The 21,975-nt window shown below is 44.6% G+C and overlaps 1 protein-coding gene across 1 annotated transcript in view; it reads left to right on the top strand.

Annotated features, from left to right (window-relative positions):
* Positions 1 to 1,210: 1,210 nt before the first annotated feature.
* Positions 1,211 to 21,975, top strand: part of PDGFRA (platelet derived growth factor receptor alpha) — a 34,408-nt gene continuing 13,643 nt past the window's right edge. Inside the window, exons 1-12 of the mRNA XM_015625763.2 lie at positions 1,211 to 1,327; positions 8,464 to 8,524; positions 9,875 to 10,189; positions 12,896 to 13,159; positions 13,850 to 13,980; positions 15,293 to 15,464; positions 15,567 to 15,756; positions 16,249 to 16,364; positions 16,841 to 16,967; positions 17,470 to 17,663; positions 18,106 to 18,200; positions 18,310 to 18,442. Of these exons, the coding sequence (XP_015481249.1) occupies positions 8,476 to 8,524; positions 9,875 to 10,189; positions 12,896 to 13,159; positions 13,850 to 13,980; positions 15,293 to 15,464; positions 15,567 to 15,756; positions 16,249 to 16,364; positions 16,841 to 16,967; positions 17,470 to 17,663; positions 18,106 to 18,200; positions 18,310 to 18,442 (1,786 nt within the window). The 5' untranslated portion in view covers positions 1,211 to 1,327; positions 8,464 to 8,475. The remainder of the gene's footprint in view (positions 1,328 to 8,463; positions 8,525 to 9,874; positions 10,190 to 12,895; positions 13,160 to 13,849; positions 13,981 to 15,292; positions 15,465 to 15,566; positions 15,757 to 16,248; positions 16,365 to 16,840; positions 16,968 to 17,469; positions 17,664 to 18,105; positions 18,201 to 18,309; positions 18,443 to 21,975) is intronic.

Genomic DNA, 21,975 nt, shown 5'->3' with positions numbered 1-21,975 from the left:
GTGGTGATGCTGCTGGACTGGGGAGGCAAAGAAACGGAGAAGCCCCGGCACGCAGCTGTGGCGCCGGTGCCCTCCCCAGAAGGCAGGCGGCGGGCAGGGACCCGCTCCGCTCCGTTCCTGGGGCTGCACTGCCCCCTCTCCCGCGGCCGCCGCATCGCCGCGCCCCGCCGGCCCCGCTCGCCTCGCTCCGCACGAAGCCTGCAGCAAAAGGGCGGCGAGGGCAGCTCCCCGGCAGCTCCCTCGGCCACCCCTTATCGCCAGCGATAGCGACGGCCAACAAAGCAGAGATACCTAGCGCTGGTTCCCCGGCGGGGATCAAAGCTCCGTCTGGAGCGTGTTCAAACAGGACGGGCTCGGACGTGCGCTGCCAGCGCCTCCGCCGCCACCTCCGGCCCCTGCAGTGTCCCTGGTTTGGTTATTACTGGGGGCTGTTTGCGCTGGGCAAAGCGAAGGCAGAGACGAAGAGAAGAGTGTTCTCGGTCCCGTCGGAGCTGCGGGCTTTGGGGGGGCTGACTCCTGGCGAAGGTTACCTTTCGTTGTGTCTTTCATTCATAAATGTTAGTGATTCGTCTCTCCTCCTGTTTCTCTGTGCCTCCTGGTCCTGGCTGGCTCACGGCCGTCCATCCAGCTTTCTAGCCCAAACCCGAGCTCAGCGGTGTACAAAGGACAGGAGGAAGCCGTGAATTCGTTTCCAAATCAAACTCCCCATCCATAAACTCACACTGTAAGCGTGGACATCGAGTCCGGCGCCCAACCCACCGTCCTGGAGGGTCTGAGAAAGGAAGGCTCATTCATGAAATTTGGGAGCACTCTGAGTTTTCATGAAAGTTTTTTGGGTCTTTTCTTTTTTTTTATTTATTTTTTTTTTATTTTCTCCCCCTGCAGTGCAAAACTCCCCGCTTCCCCCTTTCCTCCCCCTCGCCCCTGCCATATGGCCAGCCTCCCCCTCCCCTGCAAGGCTGCTGAAATCTGGAGGCAGAGACTGGCCCCCCTGCCTGCGTAAGAGCCTCCCGCCGGCGCGCCCGCCTCCGGCCGCGGGGCTGGGGGCGCCGAGCGAGCCAGCACGCTCTTATTCTGAAGGGGCCTGAGGGGGGCTTCATTTCCTGACAGCTATTTACTTAAAGCAAATGATTAGTTTTGGAAGGATGGTCTATAACATTGAATCAATTACGGGACGCGGTTTGTGAGACCATTACAGTCGGATCGGGAGGGAGGGCGAGCGAGAGGGAAAGAGCGCGGCTGAGCAGGGAAAGTCACAAAAAGACGTGGACATATTTTGGATGTTTTACAATCTGCAGGATTGGGGCTGCGGATTGTAAAGGAGAAGGTAAGAGGTGCGGGACATTTTTCCCCACCTTTTTCTTTTTTTTTTTTTTTTATTAGTACCTTTTCTGCCGCGGTTTTTTCTCGTTTATTTTATTAGTTTTTCTTTATTTTTTTCCCTTTTCTTTTTTTCTTTTTTTTGGGGGGTGGTGTGTTTTTTTTTGTTTGTTTTTTTCCTTTTCCCCGATGTTGTGAGACGAGAGGAGGGCTTCTTCTCTCGGGGCGCAGGCAGCGGGCGCCGGTGACCCCGCGGAGGGCAGTGGGGGTGCAGCGCTGCGCAGCGCCGGCCGTCGGGGTGCGGCGGCGAGCAGCGCGGGCAGCGCTAATGACAAACACATTGGGACGGCGGGGCCACCGCGCCGCATTCCTGCCGCGGGGGCGGGAGCGACCCGCCGGGGCTCCGCGGGCAGCGGCGGTGCCCTCCCCAGGGGGGAAAGCGGGGACGCGCACCGACCAAGTAAGCGGCTCCCTCTCTTCTCGCATCCCTCGCTTCCTTCACCCCGCCGCTCTCCCGTCCCTTCCCCCATCCTTTGTTTTTCACCACCTTCCCTCCTTTAGATCCCTTTTCTCACCTCGCTCCCCCTGACCCGGTAGCCTAAAATCCCCGAGATCCCGAGCGGAGGCACGCACACAACCCCCGAAAGGCGACCCCATCTCCATCCCTTGCGCGCCCCGTCTTTTTTTTTTTTTTTAAAAGCGTCTCGGTGAAAGGGAAGATGCTGAATTTAAACAGGGCTGGTACCTGGAGCCTTTCCAGCCTGCAGCCCCTCTCTCAACGGGAATGCCAGCCCTGCCGTATGTCCTGCCGGACTTCTGGACCCCACTGCTTCCTACCCCGGCAAAGTCGTCGCGGCCACCTTTTGGATTTTGTCAAGCGCGGAGCTGCAAACTTGCCAGCCTCTGCCAGGCTGGAGTCCCCTGGAAAAGTCCAAGGAGCAAGTAGGAAATGGCTTTTTGGCTGTCCGCGGCATTGCTCAACATTTTTGGACGCGGAACCCATAGCTCAGGAACCGTTCCAGAGAACAGGACTTGGACAGCTTTTTCTGGAGCCAGCAGCGACAGATCTAGCGAGGCAGCAGCAGTCCCAGGGCACAGCCGCCAGCCCCCGGGGCTCGTCCGCACCCCGTCGGGGAGGCAGCTGCGGACCAGAGGCGGGAGCGCTGGCCTGGTCCCCACCAGTGCCCGGGGCACGTTTCCAGCGCCCCTCGACGGTATTTTCGGCGCGTCTCTGGCCAATGTTCGAGCTCCCTAGCGCTCCTTCGGGGCCTAAGTCTGCAAGCCCGGAGAGGGCAGCGCATCGCCTCGGCTCTTACGGGAACCGACGAACCCGTTCCCGGCGCTGCGGGCGCATCGCTCCCTCTTGGTCCCGCAGCTCCCAGGCGGGCACAACCTCTGTCCCTGCCGGGACTCCCGGCCCTCTCCAGACCCTCCGCCCTGCGGCTTCGTGCTTCGCCTGAAGGAGAGGGCTGGAGAAGAAGCGTCGGGTCGTAGGGGAACACGTCTGTGCTCTGCTCCTCTTCGTCTGCCCTACCCCGCTTTTTCTTTTTCGCGGCTACCTCGCATTAAGAAAAAAAAAAGTCGTCTCTCCGGCTTGGCAAAGGCTTTCCTATTGTTTCCCAGACGAACAGTGAAGTGGCTGGGAGCTGCCATCTCTGCTAGGTTTGCTCGGTGTCCGGGGCATCTTTTGATCTGTAGCGGCTCTCGCCGTCGGGCTGAGCCGAGGGTGGGCGGACCGAGGGGAGCCGCGGCAGCGCCTCTGTCCCGCTCCCCGGGGGCTGCAGCCCGGGCTCCCCACGGCCCGCAGGGTCTGTCAAGCGCCTGCAGCCTGGTGGGGGCTGGAGAGTGTGAACGGAACTTCCCACCACCATCCACACCCCAGTCCCGACTGGCTGCAGGCAGCCGCTGTCTCCCCGACGGGACGTACCGGGGAAAGCGGGATGGCTTGTTATGCTCTGGGCATCTCCCAGGGCCGATGCAGAGCTCAGCTGGAGTCCCAGGTCGGCTGACTGAGCTCTGTGTCCTTAGATGGGACAAGACACAGGATCAAAGCAAGGAGACAGGCATCAAAGGTTCCTCTGTCATCGTCTCATCAAAATCTGAGCTGCGGAGATCCGACTTTTAACTTTGTGTGTAGAAACACTAGGGAAGGACTTCCCAGCAAGGGACTTCGGGTTTAGCTTCTAGTTAACAATGAGTATTTTAGAACGCCCCTCAACTAAACAGCAGATTAGCCAACCTCAAAGTCTGGTGAAAAAAAGTTTGCACAAAAATGAGACCTCACAAAACACTGGGATTTAGGAGCCTACAAGCAAACCAGCTCTTTCAGCCTGCAGGCACTCTCCTGCTGCTTTTAAATGAGATCTCTTGTTCTGGTACTCCTCTCCAGGCACCGAGGGGCAGGAGGGATGCCAGTCCAGTTGCCATCGGGTACTGGGGCCATCTTTGCTGCTGCTAGTTTGTTGATGTATGGGAAATCTTCATGTGGCTGTGAGGGCAATATATAGGTATTAGGTTTCAAGAAAGCAGGAAGTAATAAATATTTTTAAAAAATACCTCTCTTCTGTACTACAGCATTGGGCTAGGATTGAAGTATGTGTAGACAGAAAGTCTTGTGTAGCCCAGACCTCACAGATTATTTCCAGCTATACCAGTTGGTCTAAAAAGGAGGCTGAAATGTATAACTTTGTATAATCCTTGCCTTGCTTGCTTCTTTATTTCATCATGACTACAGTGGTACCTACTTTTGCATGTGAACTCTAAAATTTTTAATAGAAGATGTTTCCATCTTTTTCTTTTGAAGATTTAAAGGCAAAGGAATGACTTTTGAGAGGCGATTTTTCATAATGGTGGCGAGAATTACTGTTAATTGAAAAAAGAACAAGCAAGAAAGCAAGTGATCCTTTCTCTCCCTCTTGCCTTGCTCTCCTGCTTGACTCATCTCTTTCAAGCCTATAAAGCTTTGCATGGGCACCCAAGGGAAAAGTTTGCAATAGCTAGTCTTCCTAGTTCTTGTGGTCAACGGAGATGGATATTTTAATGCTTCTCAGCACTTGAGTTTGGATTTACTTGGAAGTGCCAGCTGTTTTTTTGGGTTTGGTTTTAGTTTTTTTTTTTGTTTTAGTTTTTTTGGGGTTTTTTTTGGTTTTTTTGTTTTGTTTCTTTTTTTTCTTCCCTGTTTTCTAGGACAGTCTGGAAAACCTTCCTTGGATTATGTGGGAAAATTCAAATTTTGCAATTCCCCCACCACCTTTAGCTCCTAGACTAAGGGACTCTGTCCTGGAGGGTTAGGCTAAAGAATTGTGACTGACTAGAAAGCTCGTTGGGAGGCAGCCTCACTGTGTGTCCTGCAGAGCCCAAAGGACTCAGCAGGAGCCCAGAACTGGGCTGTCCTTGATGAAAGGTTATTCCTTGGGCTTTTCTTGATGCATAGTTTTTCTATGTACAGGCTATACTGGATTCAAATATTTGTAAAGGGACATGGAACAAGCCTCGTTTGGGGAGAATATTTATGCCAGTCTTTTTCATTGAAGAGCTTTGAGCCCTTCCCCAGCAAAACCATCAGACCCACATGTTAGCGCTGCAGGGCAGCGCTGCTTTTGTGGAGAGTTGAGTTTGCAGTTTGGGAACTGAGGACCAAGAAATGTTTCAGGAGGTCCTGTCTGAACATTTACATCCAGCTGGTGACATATACCACAAGAAAGAAATATCTTTTCTTGGGCTGGCTTAGCTCTTCCTGGAAAAGATCAGCTTTCCCAAAAGGACAGACTGCCACTCTGACAAAATCATGACTGAAATTACCCAGCCCTCTCATAACAAGGATAATCATATCATTACGTGCCAAGATTTACAATCCAAATACTGTCCTATCACTTATGTAAATACAGAGAAAATGGAACCAGGGTTGGTGTGTTGTTGGGGTTTTTTTTGGTTGTTGCTTTTTTGTTTGTTTGTTTGTTTGGGGTTTTGGGGGGGGGGTTGGTTAGTTTTTTGGTTTTGTGTTGCTTTTTTTTTTGTTGTTTTGTTTTGTTTTTTTTTTTAATCACATGAAATTAAAAATATAGGGATTTTGAATTTTAAGTTAATCCGGGAGACCCAGTTTGGGCTGCCGCGCTGGAGACCAGCGCTGCCTTTTGCAGGACCAGAACTGTGGCTCGTAATGTGGATCAACATTGCCATCCTGTGGCCGCGAGTACCAACTGCGGTGGCTGGGCGGCTGCTAGGAAATCAGCCCAGCAGTCTCCCGTGCTCCGAGTGATGGGCTGGTTTGCTGTCTTGAAAGAGGTCTTTGGTTGATTCCCAGTAGTATGAAAATAACATATACCCTGGCCTCTTCTTGGTCCCCCTCCGCTCTTTCGCTTTAGAGCACTCCTCTACGAATATCATAATTTTCTAAACATATATTTCCATTGAACATTGATTATACCTTGTCTTTTGTAACACAATGAAACTTTTCTTTTTGGAAGCCAGTGCTTACCAGTTAGTGTTTAAAAAATCGACTCCTGAATGATAACAATTCTTCAGAATTAGTTTTTTGATTTTTTTTTTAAACCACAAAAATGCACAAGAGAGATACCAGGATTTCAGTCAGAACCTTTCAAAATCTATGTAAATTCAATGACTGCTCAACCCAGGGCAAACCCCTGCAAATGGGGGGGTTTGTTTGGCAAATCCTCCAGCACATTACCTAGCTTTTACTATACACACCCATGTTTGTGTTTTAGCTAGCAGTGTCCTAAGTATGCAAGAAGTTAAGATTTGCTCGAACTCATATAGCATGTGTCATATAAATACTGGGTTTCAGCTTGCATAACCTACTGGCTTCAGCAGGGCTACACCAAGTTATGGACTGATAGATGGACCAGTGTTAGGAACTGAACCTGATGTATTTATCCAGGCCTGAGATTTGGGTAGCTGGAGACAGAGACAACTGCTCTGCCATAAGGGAGGTAAAGGAGCTAAAAAGGTGCATACAAAGGTGTATGTGATTGTAAATAAAGAAAACCAGGATAGGTGTACCTACTTGGTGTTGTGGGAATGAGTAAACTCTCTTGCCCACAAGTGTGAAATGGTGCTTGTGATAAACCCTGAGTCTGGCATGGATTTGTGAGGGTATGTTGGTGATGGCACTAGCATTTTTAAATCAGACATGTGATGTAGCTAAATTCAGTTCAAATAGGTTTTGAATACAAGTGATGGTGAATCCTTAGTACATTATTCTGTCTTTCACAGTGAGGAAGTGTTGCACTGGGTCTTGATGAGATTAACGGGTCATTGAGGAAAGATCAAAGCTCTGGGTTGTGAAAGAAGAGCCAGATGGAGAAAGCAAATTTAGTTAAATCCTTGAGTTTTTAAACTGCAATGCTACATTGAGACACTCATTGATTTCAGTGTCAGCCCAACCAGGTCAGCAAGTTCAAAGTAGCACTCTGGAAATGCCATCACCTCTATTTACATCATTTGGCTTCAGTCCTCACTTACACACACAGCTCTTCAGTAAGTCCGCTTCAGCAGAGCTTCTGGCTTGCAAGAGATGAGCTAGCTTTGTTTTTTCTCCTCCTGTGCTGCATCACTTGCACTGAATAGTCTGGCAAAACAACACAAGAGGGGGAGAGATTTGCCTTTTCAGTCAGGTAAAGGAGGGAACTTGGCAGAAGTGGCATAACATTGTCATGTGGATCTTGGGAGATTAGGAATCAGATCAATAAAGTAGACCATGGCAAGTCTTTAAAGAGTTACAGAGAGTTGCTTTTTTAGAAAAAAAATGGAGGATACAAATGTGAGAAAAATGAGTAAGGAGGCTGAAGCTGAGGGAACTATTTGATGTCCAAGAGTCTGTTACCGATGGCAGACAGATACATAAACACATAGCAATTATTGCTAATTGAAGAATCAGACAAGATGCCTTGTCTCTGCTGGAATATCATTAGCTGGATTTCTGAAGGTGTTTGTACATGCTTTTGAGGCAGGCAGTCTTCTAATCCTGCTTCTGAGAACTTTGAGTATAAAATTCTTTTGCTCTGCAAAGGGGTGCTATCTGCTCCACCCATTGCATGAGGAAAGCAGGGCTAGATCAGAAACACTCCTTGGCATATTGTAAGCATTTAGCCCCCATATGGCACTGCTACAGTTGTAATAACTAGACGTACCTACGTGCTTTCATATCTCAGCATCAGGAACTGAATACCAGAGGATAAATAGGTTTTATAAAAAGGTTCTCCAGAACCTTTGAAAAGTAGTCCCTGTCTTGGCACATCATCCTTTATTTTACTCTTTGGTCAGTGTTTCAAATTAGGGGCTCCTCTGTGAAGTGTTTTTTTAATCTATATTGGATTTGGGCCTAATCCAGTTGCTATTAGAAGTCACCAACAAAACAAACTTTGTTGTCACCAACAAAACAACAAATTTGTTGGTTTCAATGGGAGCAGGGATTGTAGGACCTTCTCCTTTAGAAATGACCTAGCATGCTGCTTCAGGGTTTTATGTAGAAATATCATTACATGGCACGAAAACTACATAGATGCTGATTGCTATTGTTGTCTCTATAAGACCAATGCTTTAGGATTATATGTTTGAAAGCTGAAATAATTACATGTGATCTATGACCCTCTGCACTTTTGGGGGAGAATAGGTGCTCTATGAATGGCACTGCTGGCCTACAGTCTGTCATGGATTTATTTCATTAGAAAATTTCAGCATGTGTTTTAAATAACGTGTCTCTCGATCAAGGGAATTCTTGCTAAATAAGCAATAAGCACTATTGTATTACATTGTATTCTGTAAGCTATATATACACATATATACAATGGCAAAACAAAAATATCACTCAGGGTTGTACTATTTGTAATAAGAGTAGCTTTAAAACATGCTTTTTCTCCCATAAAAGCTGCTTGCAGCTGAAAAGTCAGAACTTACTGCATGAAGATGTTACATCTTCATCGATGCTTATGAGGATGCTTGTGGCTGTAAGTGGCCTGAGTCTCACTAAGCTGTGGCTGTGAATTGGGGTCCCTGGGCCATTCCTCTTTGTGGAACTGTGTGGAGCAATGGGAGGCTGCACTTGGGCACTGCAGAAGAGGAGTCCTCCTATGTCTTGTACAGTTGTCAGTCCATTAACTGTGTCTCTCTTGCCTTCTTTTTCAGCTGTTGGTAGCTATGGGTACTTCCCCACAGACCTTCTTGATCCTGGGATGTTTTCTCACAGGTAATGTTCCTCAATCCTCTACGCTTCTCCACCCCCAATTCTTCATAAATCTGTATTTAAACTCTCTCTCGTTCTGCCCACAATAACAAATGCCACAGGGTTGCCAGCTGGTCACAGACCTGGTTCTTCTGCTTTTCCCTCCGCTAGGCTATGACATGGCCTACTGAGGAGGCAGTGCTTTTGCTGGCCCATGTCGGCCGCTTTGGCTGTGCTGTGCTGCTCTAACCTCCCACCAGACCCGTGTGAGTGTGCAGGGGAAGCAGCCCTGCCCTCCTCCGGCTGCCGCCCGCCCGCCCCGCTGGGGAAGCCCGGGCGGCGCGGTGCAGGCCGGGCCGCCTGTGTGGGCTCCCCGCATCCCGCCGTGCCGCACCGCAGCAGGCCTCGCCTCATCTGGTGGGCTAATGGCCCTGGGAGGGCAGGACAGCCTCAGCCACCGGCTGACAAATATAGAAAGGGCCTGTAGAGAGACGCAGCTCTGGGCAGGAATGGAAATTGATTTCAGAGACAATCTGGATTCCTGGTGCTGGTTTATTGCAGAGTGCCGATTTCACTCGGTGGGCCTAGGTGCTTGTTTATTGTACAGGCCATTTGGTAGACTGAAACCACAAACATACTTCCTTGGCAAATTCCTCATTTTGTAGGGTTTGGATCCTCTAATTTTCCTTCTGACAGTTGGACCTGCACCAACCCACCTGCAAATTACCTAGACTTACAAATCTGAGCCTGTAACTGGAGACTGCATCTGAAAACCAGTGCCATCTACAACATCTAGTTCAGTGAATTCCAGTTTTATTTGGCTACAACCCTTTTGTACATTTTGGCTAGAAAGCAGATCTGATGTACAAGCTCCTGCTCCAGCCCTTTGCAGAAACTGAAGTCAGATGTAAAACACAGGTTTTAGTCTTGGGAAGTGGTTAATGTCAGCTGTGAGCTTACTTGAAGGCTGACAGGACTGCTGGTTTCCTGACCATGGCTATAAGAAGGTGTGAGATGCCTGTGACCCAGCAGTCAGGGTGTGGAATTCAGTGGTCTGCAGTAGAGCTGTGTACACCTTTGGGGCTGGAAAGCTGTGGTGTGGATTGGGAGCTATCTCTAACTTCACCTCTGTCTTTCACCTCTTGATTTCACAAAGAGAAGTCAGCAAGCAAACACTTAACATTTCAAAGGAAAGCCATTTGCTATTCCTGGGGCAAAGCCTTGGCTTTTAACAGGGGCAAATTTCCTGGGACATCAGCAGGTCTGAAACAGTCAGAAAATAAAGCTGCTCTGGATCCTCTTTGCTTCCTTTCACATCCCTGTGATGAGGCTGTGTTGTGTATTCACATGCTATTTATTTGTGTCTTTTTGCAGGACCATTCCTAACATTTTGCCAGCTTCCTCTGCCAACCATTGTTCCCAATAGGAATGAAATGGTGGTACAGCTGAATTCCAATTTCACACTCAAATGCTCTGGAGACAGTGAAGTGAGCTGGCAGTACCCAGTGACCGAGGGAAACCACAGGATAGACATTAGACACGAAGAAAACAACAGTGGCCTCTTCGTGACAGTGCTCGAAGTAGGAAATGCCTCGGCCGCCCATACAGGCTTGTATGTTTGCTATTATAACCACACACAAGTGGAGGACGGGGAAGTGGAAGGGAAGGACATCTACATCTACGTGCCTGGTAAGTGGGGGATGTCACAGCTGTACCTGGAGGTTTGGGTGAAAGAGGTGAACCATGGATGTTCAGAAGAGATGTGTTGCTGGTGACAGTTTTCTGTCAGAGGAAGAGAAATAACCCCAGGGACATTTCCTCATGTGTAAATCAAGACCAACCCCAGTGAATCTATGGACATACTCTTATTTCTTTCTGTTGGTTTTCACTTTTTGATAAGAATTTTAGTTCTCAAGAAGAGTAATGAGCTCAGAACTTTAGAGCTGAGGTCTTTTGACCACCAGGGGCTGGGGAGTAGATTGTGGTGCCCAGGCCAGCTCATCTGCAGGAGTATGTGCAGCCTTCAGGTTTGCCTGGCTCCCATGTGGCAATTAACAGAAATGTCAGTTTTTTCAGGGGGTACTTGGGTGGATATTTTGGTATGTGTACTGACCAAACCAGTGCAGTGTATGATACTAAAGCTGCTGCCAGATGAGGAAGGCCATATCTTTTTCTTAACCTGAATTAGGCTTGAACTAAAAACTGGAAGAAGTTCATGTGTACACTGGGAAGCAAAAAGCAATGGAGATGTCTTTGAGGTGGCTGTCAGAAGGAGGGGAAAGAAATGCTCTTGCTGGCTAGTCTGATGCAAGATTAAACACATGGGGGCTAAGTGGCGTGCCCTGTAATTTTCAAGGCAAACATAGCCTTTCCCAGGCCTTGTGTTGCATTTCTTTTTAGTGGTGGAAAACTGCTGGACTCAGAATAAATGGTATCCCTTCTTTCTGAAAGTGCCTATTTCCAACTTTGCCTTCCCACCCCCTTGTTCTGACTGGAAATCTGCTTAAAGGCTTTCCACGATCTCTATGGGATGAAAATCTTCATTGTCATAGCTGAGATAGATACCAAAGGCTGAGCCACACTGCTTTTGTAAAGCCCTGTCTGGATGTTTCCTTGGCATTGGCAGGGCTTCAGGGGGTGAGGGTCCCAGCTGTGGGGCCAGAAGAGATCAAGCCACTGGATTTGCAATAAATATTTGGAACAGGGAACAAAAGAGAGAAGAAGAGATTGCAAATTGTCCTGCAAAAGTGCATCATGTTCTGAAAGAGATAATATCTTCAATGGCAAGGAAGATTCTGGAAGGGCAAAAAACCAGGAAGCAATAACAGGACTTGTTTTAAAGGCTATTTTGCAGTTGCATTAAGCTTTTGCTGTTGACAGCGTGTGATTCAAGGACAGTGATTCTTCCAAAACTTTCTCTCCATTTGCCAGAACAAATGTGAAGTGTTTGTGTTCGTTCTTGAAGCAAGATGTTTCAGCAGAGGCTGCCAGTTTTGGCACATATATCTCACTATCCAAGCAGCTATAACCAAATTACCAGAAGATGTTGTTTATGTTAAGCAGTCTTGCAACTCATCCAGTGGAGGAATATAAAAGCAAGCGATGGAAGATTTCTTCAACAGGACTTTTTGGTTTGGTTTTCAAAAGCCTCTAGACACCAGCCTACCAGATTTGCAGGGCAGAGACACCCTGTAATTTTTTCCACTTGCTAACCATCAAGATGTCATAAATGCAGAAACATATCCTTTTCTCCAAATTATAGAGAATGTCTCTGTTTCCACTATAAACTTTGTCTTTACAATTGTTTTTCCTGCAATGAATTAGGAGGGCAATGGGTGGCAGCAATCCACTTTAGCCAGGGAGGATTACGTTGGGACTTCACACAATATCCTATTTTCATTAACAGCACAGAAAACCAAACTAGGTGAATCTTGTTTCTGTTTTAAATTACAGTGGGAAAATGAGTACATGGAGTTGGCAGCATTTTTGGGACGGAGCGCTGTGTTTGGAATATTGCTACAAAGAGCCTGCCAGTGCAGCAGAAAGTCTATTGTTGGAGGGATTTGGATTGCTATTTATTAAATTTTATTATGAAGCTTTGCACAGAAGCTTCAGGCTAGCGGGGATTATTTGTTTATTCTGAATGGCCAAATGGAGACGATTTGAGGGCTATGCATTTTATGCATAATGTTATGCAATTATGTTTTAAACTCAGACTTTGGATTGGCTGGGTAGGAAAGTTGGCATGTATTTTGTTGACTTTAAAAGAAATAAAACTACCAGGTCCTTGTTTGCTTTTTTTTCCTAGTTGAATACCATATTTTGAAAACCACATGCTGTGACCATAATTAACTATGTCTCATAACTGTAATGTTGGACATGTTAGAAATACATGAAGATAAGTACCTTGAACTATTTTTGATGAAATGTGGCTTTAGTGGTGTTCAACATATACAACATGAAGCTGACTTCTACTTTTTGTTTTAACTTGGAGAGTGTTTGGATTTTTTCATTATTTTTCCACCTGGTTCCATATTGGATAGGAGACAGCTACTAATAAAAAAGGGGAAAAACATCTAACTTGAAATCATGTGAGCTGTGATTGATAACACTTAACATTTTGTGGGGAGAATATTTTGTCTTTTTCATTTTGCATCTTGAATTGTCACAAAGGAACCTAAGCCATTTCCTGCTTTGTGCTTAGGAGAAATGTTTCATTACGTCACATCAAATAGCTAAAATGAGATACCACATGAAATTAGCAAACCTTACCTGCAATATCTGAAACATGGTGCAAGTTTCACTTATGGTCTGTAAGTGTTCATTGATACTCAATTCTTGTACATGGACTTGCTACAAACAAGACAGTGTAAGATTGCCTCTTGTTTTTTACAGACCCAGATATGCCTTTTGTTCCTTCTATACCAGAAGACCAGTTCATCCTAGTAGAAGAAGGTGATCCTGCAGTTATTCCTTGTCGGACAAGTGACCCAGATGCTCAAGTGACTTTAGTTAACAGTTTAGACAAGCCCGTGTATGCTTTATATGACACCAAACAAGGCTTCATAGGCAATTTTCCTGCGGGCTCATACACATGCAAAACAATGGTTAAAGGCGTGGAGTTCAAATCTGACGAGTTCCTCATCTATATTATAAGAGGTATTTATTTCTGTTCATTTAAAAAAAAAAAAGTGATTGTGTTCTTTCTTCATACTGTAAGAGCACCAGCATCATGGGGTTATATCAGATATTTCTCCAATGTTGAGCTTCTTGCTCCTCTGGCGGTACTGCCAGTTACTTAGTTTCAAGTTTACTTACAATTTTGATGAGAATTTCGTGTCCCTAACTTTATCTCTCCAAAATTATTGCAAGAAAAATGTTTTATAATCCATGTATTTTCATCATATTTGCTGAAACACAACTTAAAAAGCTGGTCTTTCCCAGTGGCTTTGAGTTGTAGAACTCTGGGCAGCCTGAAAAACATAATGATTTAATTATTTTTAAAACATTTTTCCTGGCTATCAAGGGATTCTCAAAGACAGTCACTGATAAGCAAAATGGGAAATTGCTCTTATATCTAATGCCTTTTTACATGGGCATTTGAGATAGGAACCTCTAATTGAAATTTTATTTGTGGATTATTTCTTAGTGGGATTGAACCCAATGCCTGTGTGGTTCATGCTTTACATACAAATTATTTATATTAGTATAGATCAGCAGTGCTTTTACTGAATTTTTAAGGGGATGCCTCAGTAGAGGAAGTGAGATGGAAATTTTCCTCTGAAACTGCACCATGTGAAAATTGCTATCTTTTAAAAACTAAATGAGATCTCTCTTTCTCTCTCTTAGCTACTTCACAGCTGCCTGTTGAAATTGAAGCTCTTAAAACTGTCTACAAAACAGGCGAGACCATCGTAGTAACTTGTGTGGTCTTTGACAATGAGGTGGTTAATTTACAGTGGAATTATCCTGGGAAAGTGGTAAATCTCTTTTTTTTTCTCTCAATGTTTGTAGTTACTTATTAGGCAGGCAAGTGGGGCTGGAAAATATTCATATCTGAATTAGTTCAGCTGAGGAGAGAAAACCAAGTTCTTTTAATTTAAGGTTACCATAAAAAAAGTCAGTCCCAAAAGGTGAATTTTCTGTTAGTAACTAAGCAAAGCATGAGAAGAAGGTGAGGTATGGCTGAGGAAGGAATGTTGTCTCTCAGGTCTTGTGCTGCTGCAAAAAAGAAACGTGAAAACAGAAAGATCTAGGTACATGGAATATCTGAGTAGAGCTCTGCTGCTGAAGGTCTGAACCTCTAAAACAGCTCACCTAAATCCTGGTTCTTGGGAATAATAAAGGACAATGAAGAATCAAGTCTATAATCTTAAGTGTTCTTCATTATGCAGGTGTAAACTGAAATGATTCTTAAGGTCACTGAATCTACTAATGAGAAACATCTAGTAAGAAAATATTGAAACTTCTGTATAACCCTGAAATTTCTCAGACTGATTTAATATCCTTTTGCAGTGAAAGCTTTTATTGAGTGAAACTTGGCTAGGGCCAGTACCAGACAATTTCAGAGTAACCCATGTAAAAAGTCTGGTTGCTGAAGGAATGATGTAATTCAAGTGTACCTAGTTGTTACTCCACATCTCACCTTTTATTTAAGAGCCCAAGTGGAAAAATTATTTGAGCAAGTTTTGTTTTGTTTTCCCTCTTACACATCAGTACAGTCTCTGTTATATGCCACCTTTCAAAACTAGCTCCAGCATATTTTTGTACCAGCCCCTCGTGACAACATAGTCTGACATTTTCACCATCCTTTTACTCTCTGGATTTTTCTCCTTGACAAGAAATTATTCTTGTTTTAAGAGGAGGTGGAACACAGCATCTATTAATTGGTTACTTTTTGTCTGATGAAGGGGATAAAAATTAATCTTCCTTCATGTACACTGGACAAAGGGGACTCAAGTGGCTTTTACATCTGAGGAAAAGGTGGTGCATAAAGAGTGAATTGATCTATCAAGTTGCTTACCCAAATTTTCAAAGGTATTTGCTTCTTGTAAACAAAATATGGGTTTTCAACCTCAACCTTTTGTGCCTGCCCCAAAAAGGGTGTATTTTTCATAGGCACAGCTTTTCTGTTGTGGCTGAAAAAGGCATCCTTAACCAAGTAAACAAGTCTTCTGCCGTACAGGATTTAGATGTTTGCTCTCACTTCAGGGATATCAAAGATCCTCAATGATGTGCTTTCAGCTCAGTTACTTAAGCAAGTTTTTTTTTTTTTCCTTCTCCAAACTACAGAAAGAAAAAGGTCTGATAAAACTTGATGATATCAAAGTCCCATCGCAGAAGCTGGTTTACACCTTGACCATTCCTGAGGCATCAGTGAAAGACACAGGGGATTATGAATGTACTGCTCGGCATGCAACCAAGGAGGTTAAGGAAAATAAGAAAGTAGTCATTACAGTTCATGGTATAGTCTGATTTTAGTGTCCAAAATTATTAGCACATTGGAAAACACCATTCTTGAAAGATGTTTCATAGTTTTTTTTACACAAGGCTTTTTCATTTACAGACAAAGGCTTTGTTCACCTGGAGCCCCAGTTTAGCCCTCTGGAAGCTGTCAACCTGCATGAAGTCAAAAACTTTGTTGTTGATGTGCAGGCTTACCCAGCACCAAAAATGTACTGGTTGAAGGATAATGTGACTCTGATTGAAAATCTTACGGAGATTGTTACTAGTTCCAACAGAGTCCAGGAAACAAGGTAAAAAACCTTCTGAGCCTTTCTTACCATGCTGACTTGAGTTCCTCCCCCAGAAACCTGGGCACTGCTCCTGCTCACTCTTCACACCTCAGTTGCTTCTTCCTCAGTGGCATTTAAAAATAGTTTATTTGTTTTCCGTTCTAAAGGGCAATGCCTAATTTCCTTTCCTACCTTCATCACATCAACCTCTTCAAGGTTCCTGAGCAAGAAACCTCTTTGCTCCCTTTAACATGTCTCCACACCAGTAATTTTCAGCTATTTCCGGTAAAATCAGGGCTTTGTCAGGTCCTTGCAGAAAGTAACTAGGGCTACTTCTTTCTCAGTTGTATGTTGATAGTTATTTACTGCTTGAGTAATGACTCAGCTAAGGGCATGCCAGAAATGCTAAATGTCACTATGTTATAATCACAACATACCCAGATTACGTGTTGCACTTCAACTACTTTCTTATGTCTGCTTTAAAAGTACTAACAAAGGCTTGCATTTCTGCAGGTTTCAGAGTATTTTAAAATTGATACGGGCCAAGGAGGAAGACAGTGGATACTATACTTTGGTTGCTGAAAATGAAGATGAAATTAAAAGATACACCTTCTCATTGCTAATACAAGGTAAGCAGCCCAAAGTCTTGCCCCCCAGAACTCATGGCACACAGCAAAGGCTTGATCCACTTACACACTGCATTGCCTGGAGTATGGATATATGAAAGGCATGAACCAGGGTGAGCGGAGGAGTGCGTGCGTGTTAGTCTCGGGAGCTTTTCTAGCCCCATCCTGGCTTTCACTTCTGCACTGGCCTTGAGCCAAAGAGAAACTTTATCCACCCAGCTAAGTTATTCCAGCTGACAGTAGGACGATAGCTCATTTAACATGACATGAAGACGTGGCACAACTGCAGCACTTCCTTCTCATTGCTCTAGCCTAGAATCCTCTCTGAGCTACAGGACATAAGCACCTCCTGGTTGAGTCTGTGTCTGTAGCCCTTGCTAAGGTGTTGGCCAAACATCACCTGCGCTGCTTTGAAATTTGAAGCTGTTTTTTTTGTAGGCACTGACAAACATTTTAACAAACTCCTGACTCCTTCCCAGTTCCAGCTCTGATCTCAGCTCTTGTGGATGATCACCATGGCTCTGCAGGTGGGCAGACAGTGAGATGTTTGGCAGAGGGGACCCCACTTCCTGATGTGGAATGGCTGGTTTGCAAGGACATTAAAAAGTAAGAGGAATGGCCGGTTTCTTACCTGGAATATGACTTGTATCCTCAATTATCTTTACAAAATTACTTACTGTACCATGTTTTCCTCATCAAAAGCCAGTAAGTTTCAGAAAATTCTTACTTGTTTTTAGAGGCATGTTGCTTATATTTCAAGAGAGGTTATCAGTGCCCTTCTTTTTCATTCTATAGGACACAAAACAATACATCAATTCACGTTTCTCTCATAAAGGCTTTCTGTTCAGTAAGCCAGCTCCAAGGATTCCACAGTTTAGTTTGAGTGAGGATTTTTGAGAAGTAGCTGTCCTTCCATTCAGGGAGTATTTTTATCTTGAAGGAAGAAAGGTTCAGGTTTTTCAAAGATGCAATCTAAAGAGATCCTTCTGGCCCTTAAATATCTTGTTGTCAGAAGAAATTTGCAGGGAAAGGTGATCCTTGTTCTGTTCACTCTTATTTATCCATATGTACACCAAATGCCCATTTCCCCCATTATTCTTCTCTACAGGTGCAGCAATGACACCTCATGGACCCTTTTGACTAACAATATGTCTGATATACACATGGAAGCCCACCTGGATGAGAAAAATATGGTGGAAAGCCAGGTGACCTTCCAGAAGGTAGAGGAAACCCTGGCTGTGCGATGTGTGGCAAGGAATGACCTCGGTGCTGTTACTCGAGAACTGAAGCTTGTGGCTCCCAGTGAGTTTGCTTTGTCCTTCTGTGCAATTACAACAGCCAGTTTGACCCTGCTCTCACTCACCCCAGTTCAGTCTTAATGGATAAAAATATGGATTGTTGTAGATAATAGATTAAAGTGGATTTTTTTCCACCCTGGTATTTCTCAGGATGAGGCATTTTATAGCTCTTTATGGTGCACCTGCTTTTTGCTGATTATGTGGTTCGATAATTCATTTTAGCATTTTATTCATACTGGCTATGGGACATTCTTCTAGGCAATCTGCATTTGGTTTTGAAACAAGATGGCAGAGCAGCTTTGGGCTTTACAGTCACCAGCCTCAGGAGCCGCTCTTGCCACTTCTGCAGGATATGGGAACTGCAATGATAGGGGAGGTGGTTGTCTTATGTGTGTGATGTTCCTCATGGCTCATGAGGAAAATATGGTCTGTCTTTTACTCCACAGCCTTGAGATCAGAGCTGACAGTGGCTGCTGCCGTCTTAGTGCTGTTAGTGATTGTGATAATTTCACTGATTGTCCTGGTCATCATATGGAAACAGGTATGTAGAAAAGTATTTTGGTTTGGGTACTGAGTCCTGCTGGGCTTTGATCTGCTCTAAAGTCAGGTCCAGGACTAATGCTTGGTTTTGCATTCAATGTGCTCTGCAGAAGCCAAGGTATGAGATTAGATGGAGAGTCATTGAGTCTATCAGCCCTGATGGCCACGAGTACATTTATGTGGACCCAATGCAACTGCCTTATGACTCCAGATGGGAATTTCCTCGAGATGGGTTAGTGCTTGGTAAGTTTTCTGTAAGGGACTAGCCTCACCCTTCTTTGAGAAGAAAGACATTCAATGGCCACTCCAGGGTCTCTGCAGGATTAGGAATGGAAGTTATGGCCACAAAGTCCAGAGTCTCTCTGTCTGTTCTCCTCAGTTCTCCTTCCTGATCCTCTTCTACAGTGGTATCAGCCCTGAGGTCCTTGTGTTAGTGTTTCCTGGGCCTTCCTTCCAGTTCTCCTCCACATGCCCTGTGTGCAGTGTCCACCCCTTTGTGGCTTAGGGAACTCTCAGTGTTAAACACCCTTTTCAACCCTCACTTCTGCTAAGGCATCCAAAAGAAGGATGTCAGTCTGCAAGACATTTATATACTTATGTACAGAGGCCAATAAAATCTGCAACTAATTATGTGGTTTTATTAAAAATATTTTTTAAATTATTAATTCATGCCATGCACATATCAGTGGTGAGTAACTGCATATTTTTGTGGCTACTGTCCTTCTTTCTTCTTCCTTCCCCTTCTTCTTTCTTGCTTTGCTATTCCTCATTGTAATTCATGCAGAATTCAGTTGTAATTATTTCCTCAAGGCTGGCCCAATCTCTCATTTATATCAATTTAAAGTGTAATGACTATAGAAAATTTTAATGTTCTATCCAGATAGTGCTTTAAACATACAACGCTTTCCTCTCTTGGAGATATCTGTGGACCAAATTGTATTGCAAAACACAGGAGAAGAAGATAAAATGTGTACTTTGTTTGATATATTTTAAGAAACATACTCCCCTGGTGTAGTTCTTCACCATCACTGAGAAAGAGTTAATTCTTGAAAGAAGCAAGAGAAAAAATTTCTGGTTCAGGAACAATATCCTTTAATTAAATTCATGTTGCTAATTGAAGACTAGAGGAGGGTGAATGTTTTATGGAATTATTTTATTACAACCCAGACTTTAATTATATGCCTAAATAGGATTTGTCAGATCTGACTTGTTAAAGACCACCACTGTGACTTTGTCTCCCTCTGACTCATGAGCACCAGCCTGCTTCAACGCCTTCTTATTTACAAGTGTATTCAGAATAGTTAGTAACTTTAAAACCCAATGCTCCATATTCTTTTGGCAATCTGGATTGCACAACTGCTCTACTTGACACATTCACCCGCTGGCACTTCTGCCATATTAAATGCTTGCTGGTGAGGGGGGGACCCTCTTTTGTTTCTGCATCTAACAATTCTGGTTTGTGTGGATTTTCTCTTATCTAAGTGGGAGATAACAGCAAAGCAATAACACCTTTAGTTCAGGGAGGCTCTGAAGCAGGTTAGATACCCATTTTGGCTCCACCAGATGAGTATTTCCCATCCTAGCTGTGTGAGCCAGATGGCATTTATTGGTTTTTTCTAGCCAGTAATGCCTGGAGTGCAGTACTGTGTTAAATGCCAGCTCTGAACATCGGCTGGATGGAGCTTCTGTTGATAAATTTGGGTTATACTGCAAATTTCCCTTTGCAATCACTGATCCACAGTATGTGCAGCACACTGCTATTTAAAGGGCTCACAAAGCAGTGCAAGTCCAGAATGTGCATACCAGAAGGAACAGCCCAGTAATGGCATGAGCTGTTTGAACACCACTGCCTTCTCCTGACTCTGCTGAGCATTAGTGAGGTGACAGCAGGACATGGACCTCCTCATCCGGCTGACAGAACTGAGAGCAGTGCCTTTTGAGGCATGGGGTCCGAGTGCTGCTGCTCAGGATACCAAGGTGGCTGTACAGAGACAGCAGAATTGCTGTCATTGCTTCCCAGAAAGCCACTGATTTGTCCCAGTGACCTTAATAAAATTAAATGCTGGTCTGACACAGGATCGGACCTGTGCCCATTTGAAAAAGGCAAGTTAAGATTCAAGTCACACAGCAGTCAGAGATGTGGTACCTAGTTTCATAAGTCTAGAAACTGGGTGTACATTATAAAGCCTGACACTTGTTTGGTTTTTAATATAGACCAAGAGACTTATGGTTTCATTTGGGGTGGGTTGATTATCCCAGGCCAATTTCAGCAAAAGAAATGTCCAGCTGAGCTGGTTGCATCTGGAACAAATTCACACACTTCACCCATGTGTCCTCTGAGCAGAAAAGCAGCACCTCTCTGGCAGGCACAGCAGATAAACTCTGTGGATGGGTACAGAGGCTGAATTAGATGCTCTTCTTCCACTAGTCTGAGGGGTCTGGAGCTGCTGCTGTGTCTGCACAGTCCCTCTGTGGTGGTGAAGCAGCGCTGCTCCTTCAGCCAGCAGATCACAGCAGTGCCTTTATACTGAGAAGTAAGCTTGCACTATTATTTGGAGCTTCAATGAAGCGCTCATCAAGAATTTGACAGCATTACAGATGCTTCCAGTTCTTGGGCAGTTAGCTCCCACCTGGCTCTGAATTTCAAATGCGAAAGACGTGGGGCTTGGGCTACATCTGCAGAGAGGGTTGAAAAGGGGAAATAGCGGTGATGGCTCCCTGCCATTCCGGAAGTGCTCTCATTGTCTCCACATGCACCCCAGGCCAGCAGAGGTGATGGAGAGGGAGATGTGTGCCTCGTGCTCAGCTGACAATATGGTTTTGGGGAGGAATTGGCTTGTGAAGACAAGAAGATCAAGGAGCATCAGCAAATGCCATCATATTCTGAAGGGCTGCATCCTGCCATATGGCTCCCAGATCTTCAGTCTGAAAAGTTTCAGGGTCCAAATTTCAAACTCAGGTTGTTTGAATTAGTCTGAAATTTAGTGTGAAGCTTTCTCACATCCTGATTGGGAAGGATAACCTTTGGAGCATGGGAATCTTGAAAAGAAATCACATAGCTTCTGTGGGCATGACAAATTATGCTGTCATAATCTTGGAGAAGTTTGCCAGTGTTAACTCAGCTAAGCATTTTTTAACCACTTTTTGTGCTTGCTAATGATGTAGATATTGTTTGGCTGGAAATTTTCTTTCAAAAGCATGTGTACAATGAAAGTGTGGGGGCAGTAGCTAGAGGGTAAGGGAAACATATGGCATTGCATGCCAGATAACACCTTCAGAAGTGTAAAAGGTGACAAGTTCAAACTGCAAACGAATGTCAAAGACAAAATGCCGTATATCTCCATAGTAAAAGTCACTGCTTGTTCTTTCTGCGCTCAAGGTTTAAAAGTAACATAAAATCAGAGCAACAGCTTGTCAGGCATGTGACTGTATTCTGGCATCTGGATCTCATATACAGGTTCGTTCACTAAGTGTTCCCTTGATGAACTTGGTTTTCAATGCAGAAGCTATGAAATACAGTATTTTGGAGTATGTCTGTGCAGTTTGTATTTCTCTAAAATCTCAATCAACCTGTACAAAATTCTTCTGGAGACTGTATTCATATTAGAAGACAGGATATATTAATCCCAAATTTTTGTCTAAATTGATTTGTGAGAGGACTAAAGGGTCTATAAACATTAGCTGTTTCATTACAGCACTTGGAAATTTGCAATACAATTTATTCCAGCAGATGAAGCACACTTGTACATTAAACTTCAGAGAAGTTTCCCCTCATA

Source organism: Parus major, chromosome 4, assembly GCF_001522545.3.
Source record: "Parus major isolate Abel chromosome 4, Parus_major1.1, whole genome shotgun sequence".
Lineage (NCBI taxonomy): Eukaryota > Metazoa > Chordata > Aves > Passeriformes > Paridae > Parus > Parus major.
This window is presented reverse-complemented; position numbering and strand designations above follow the sequence as displayed.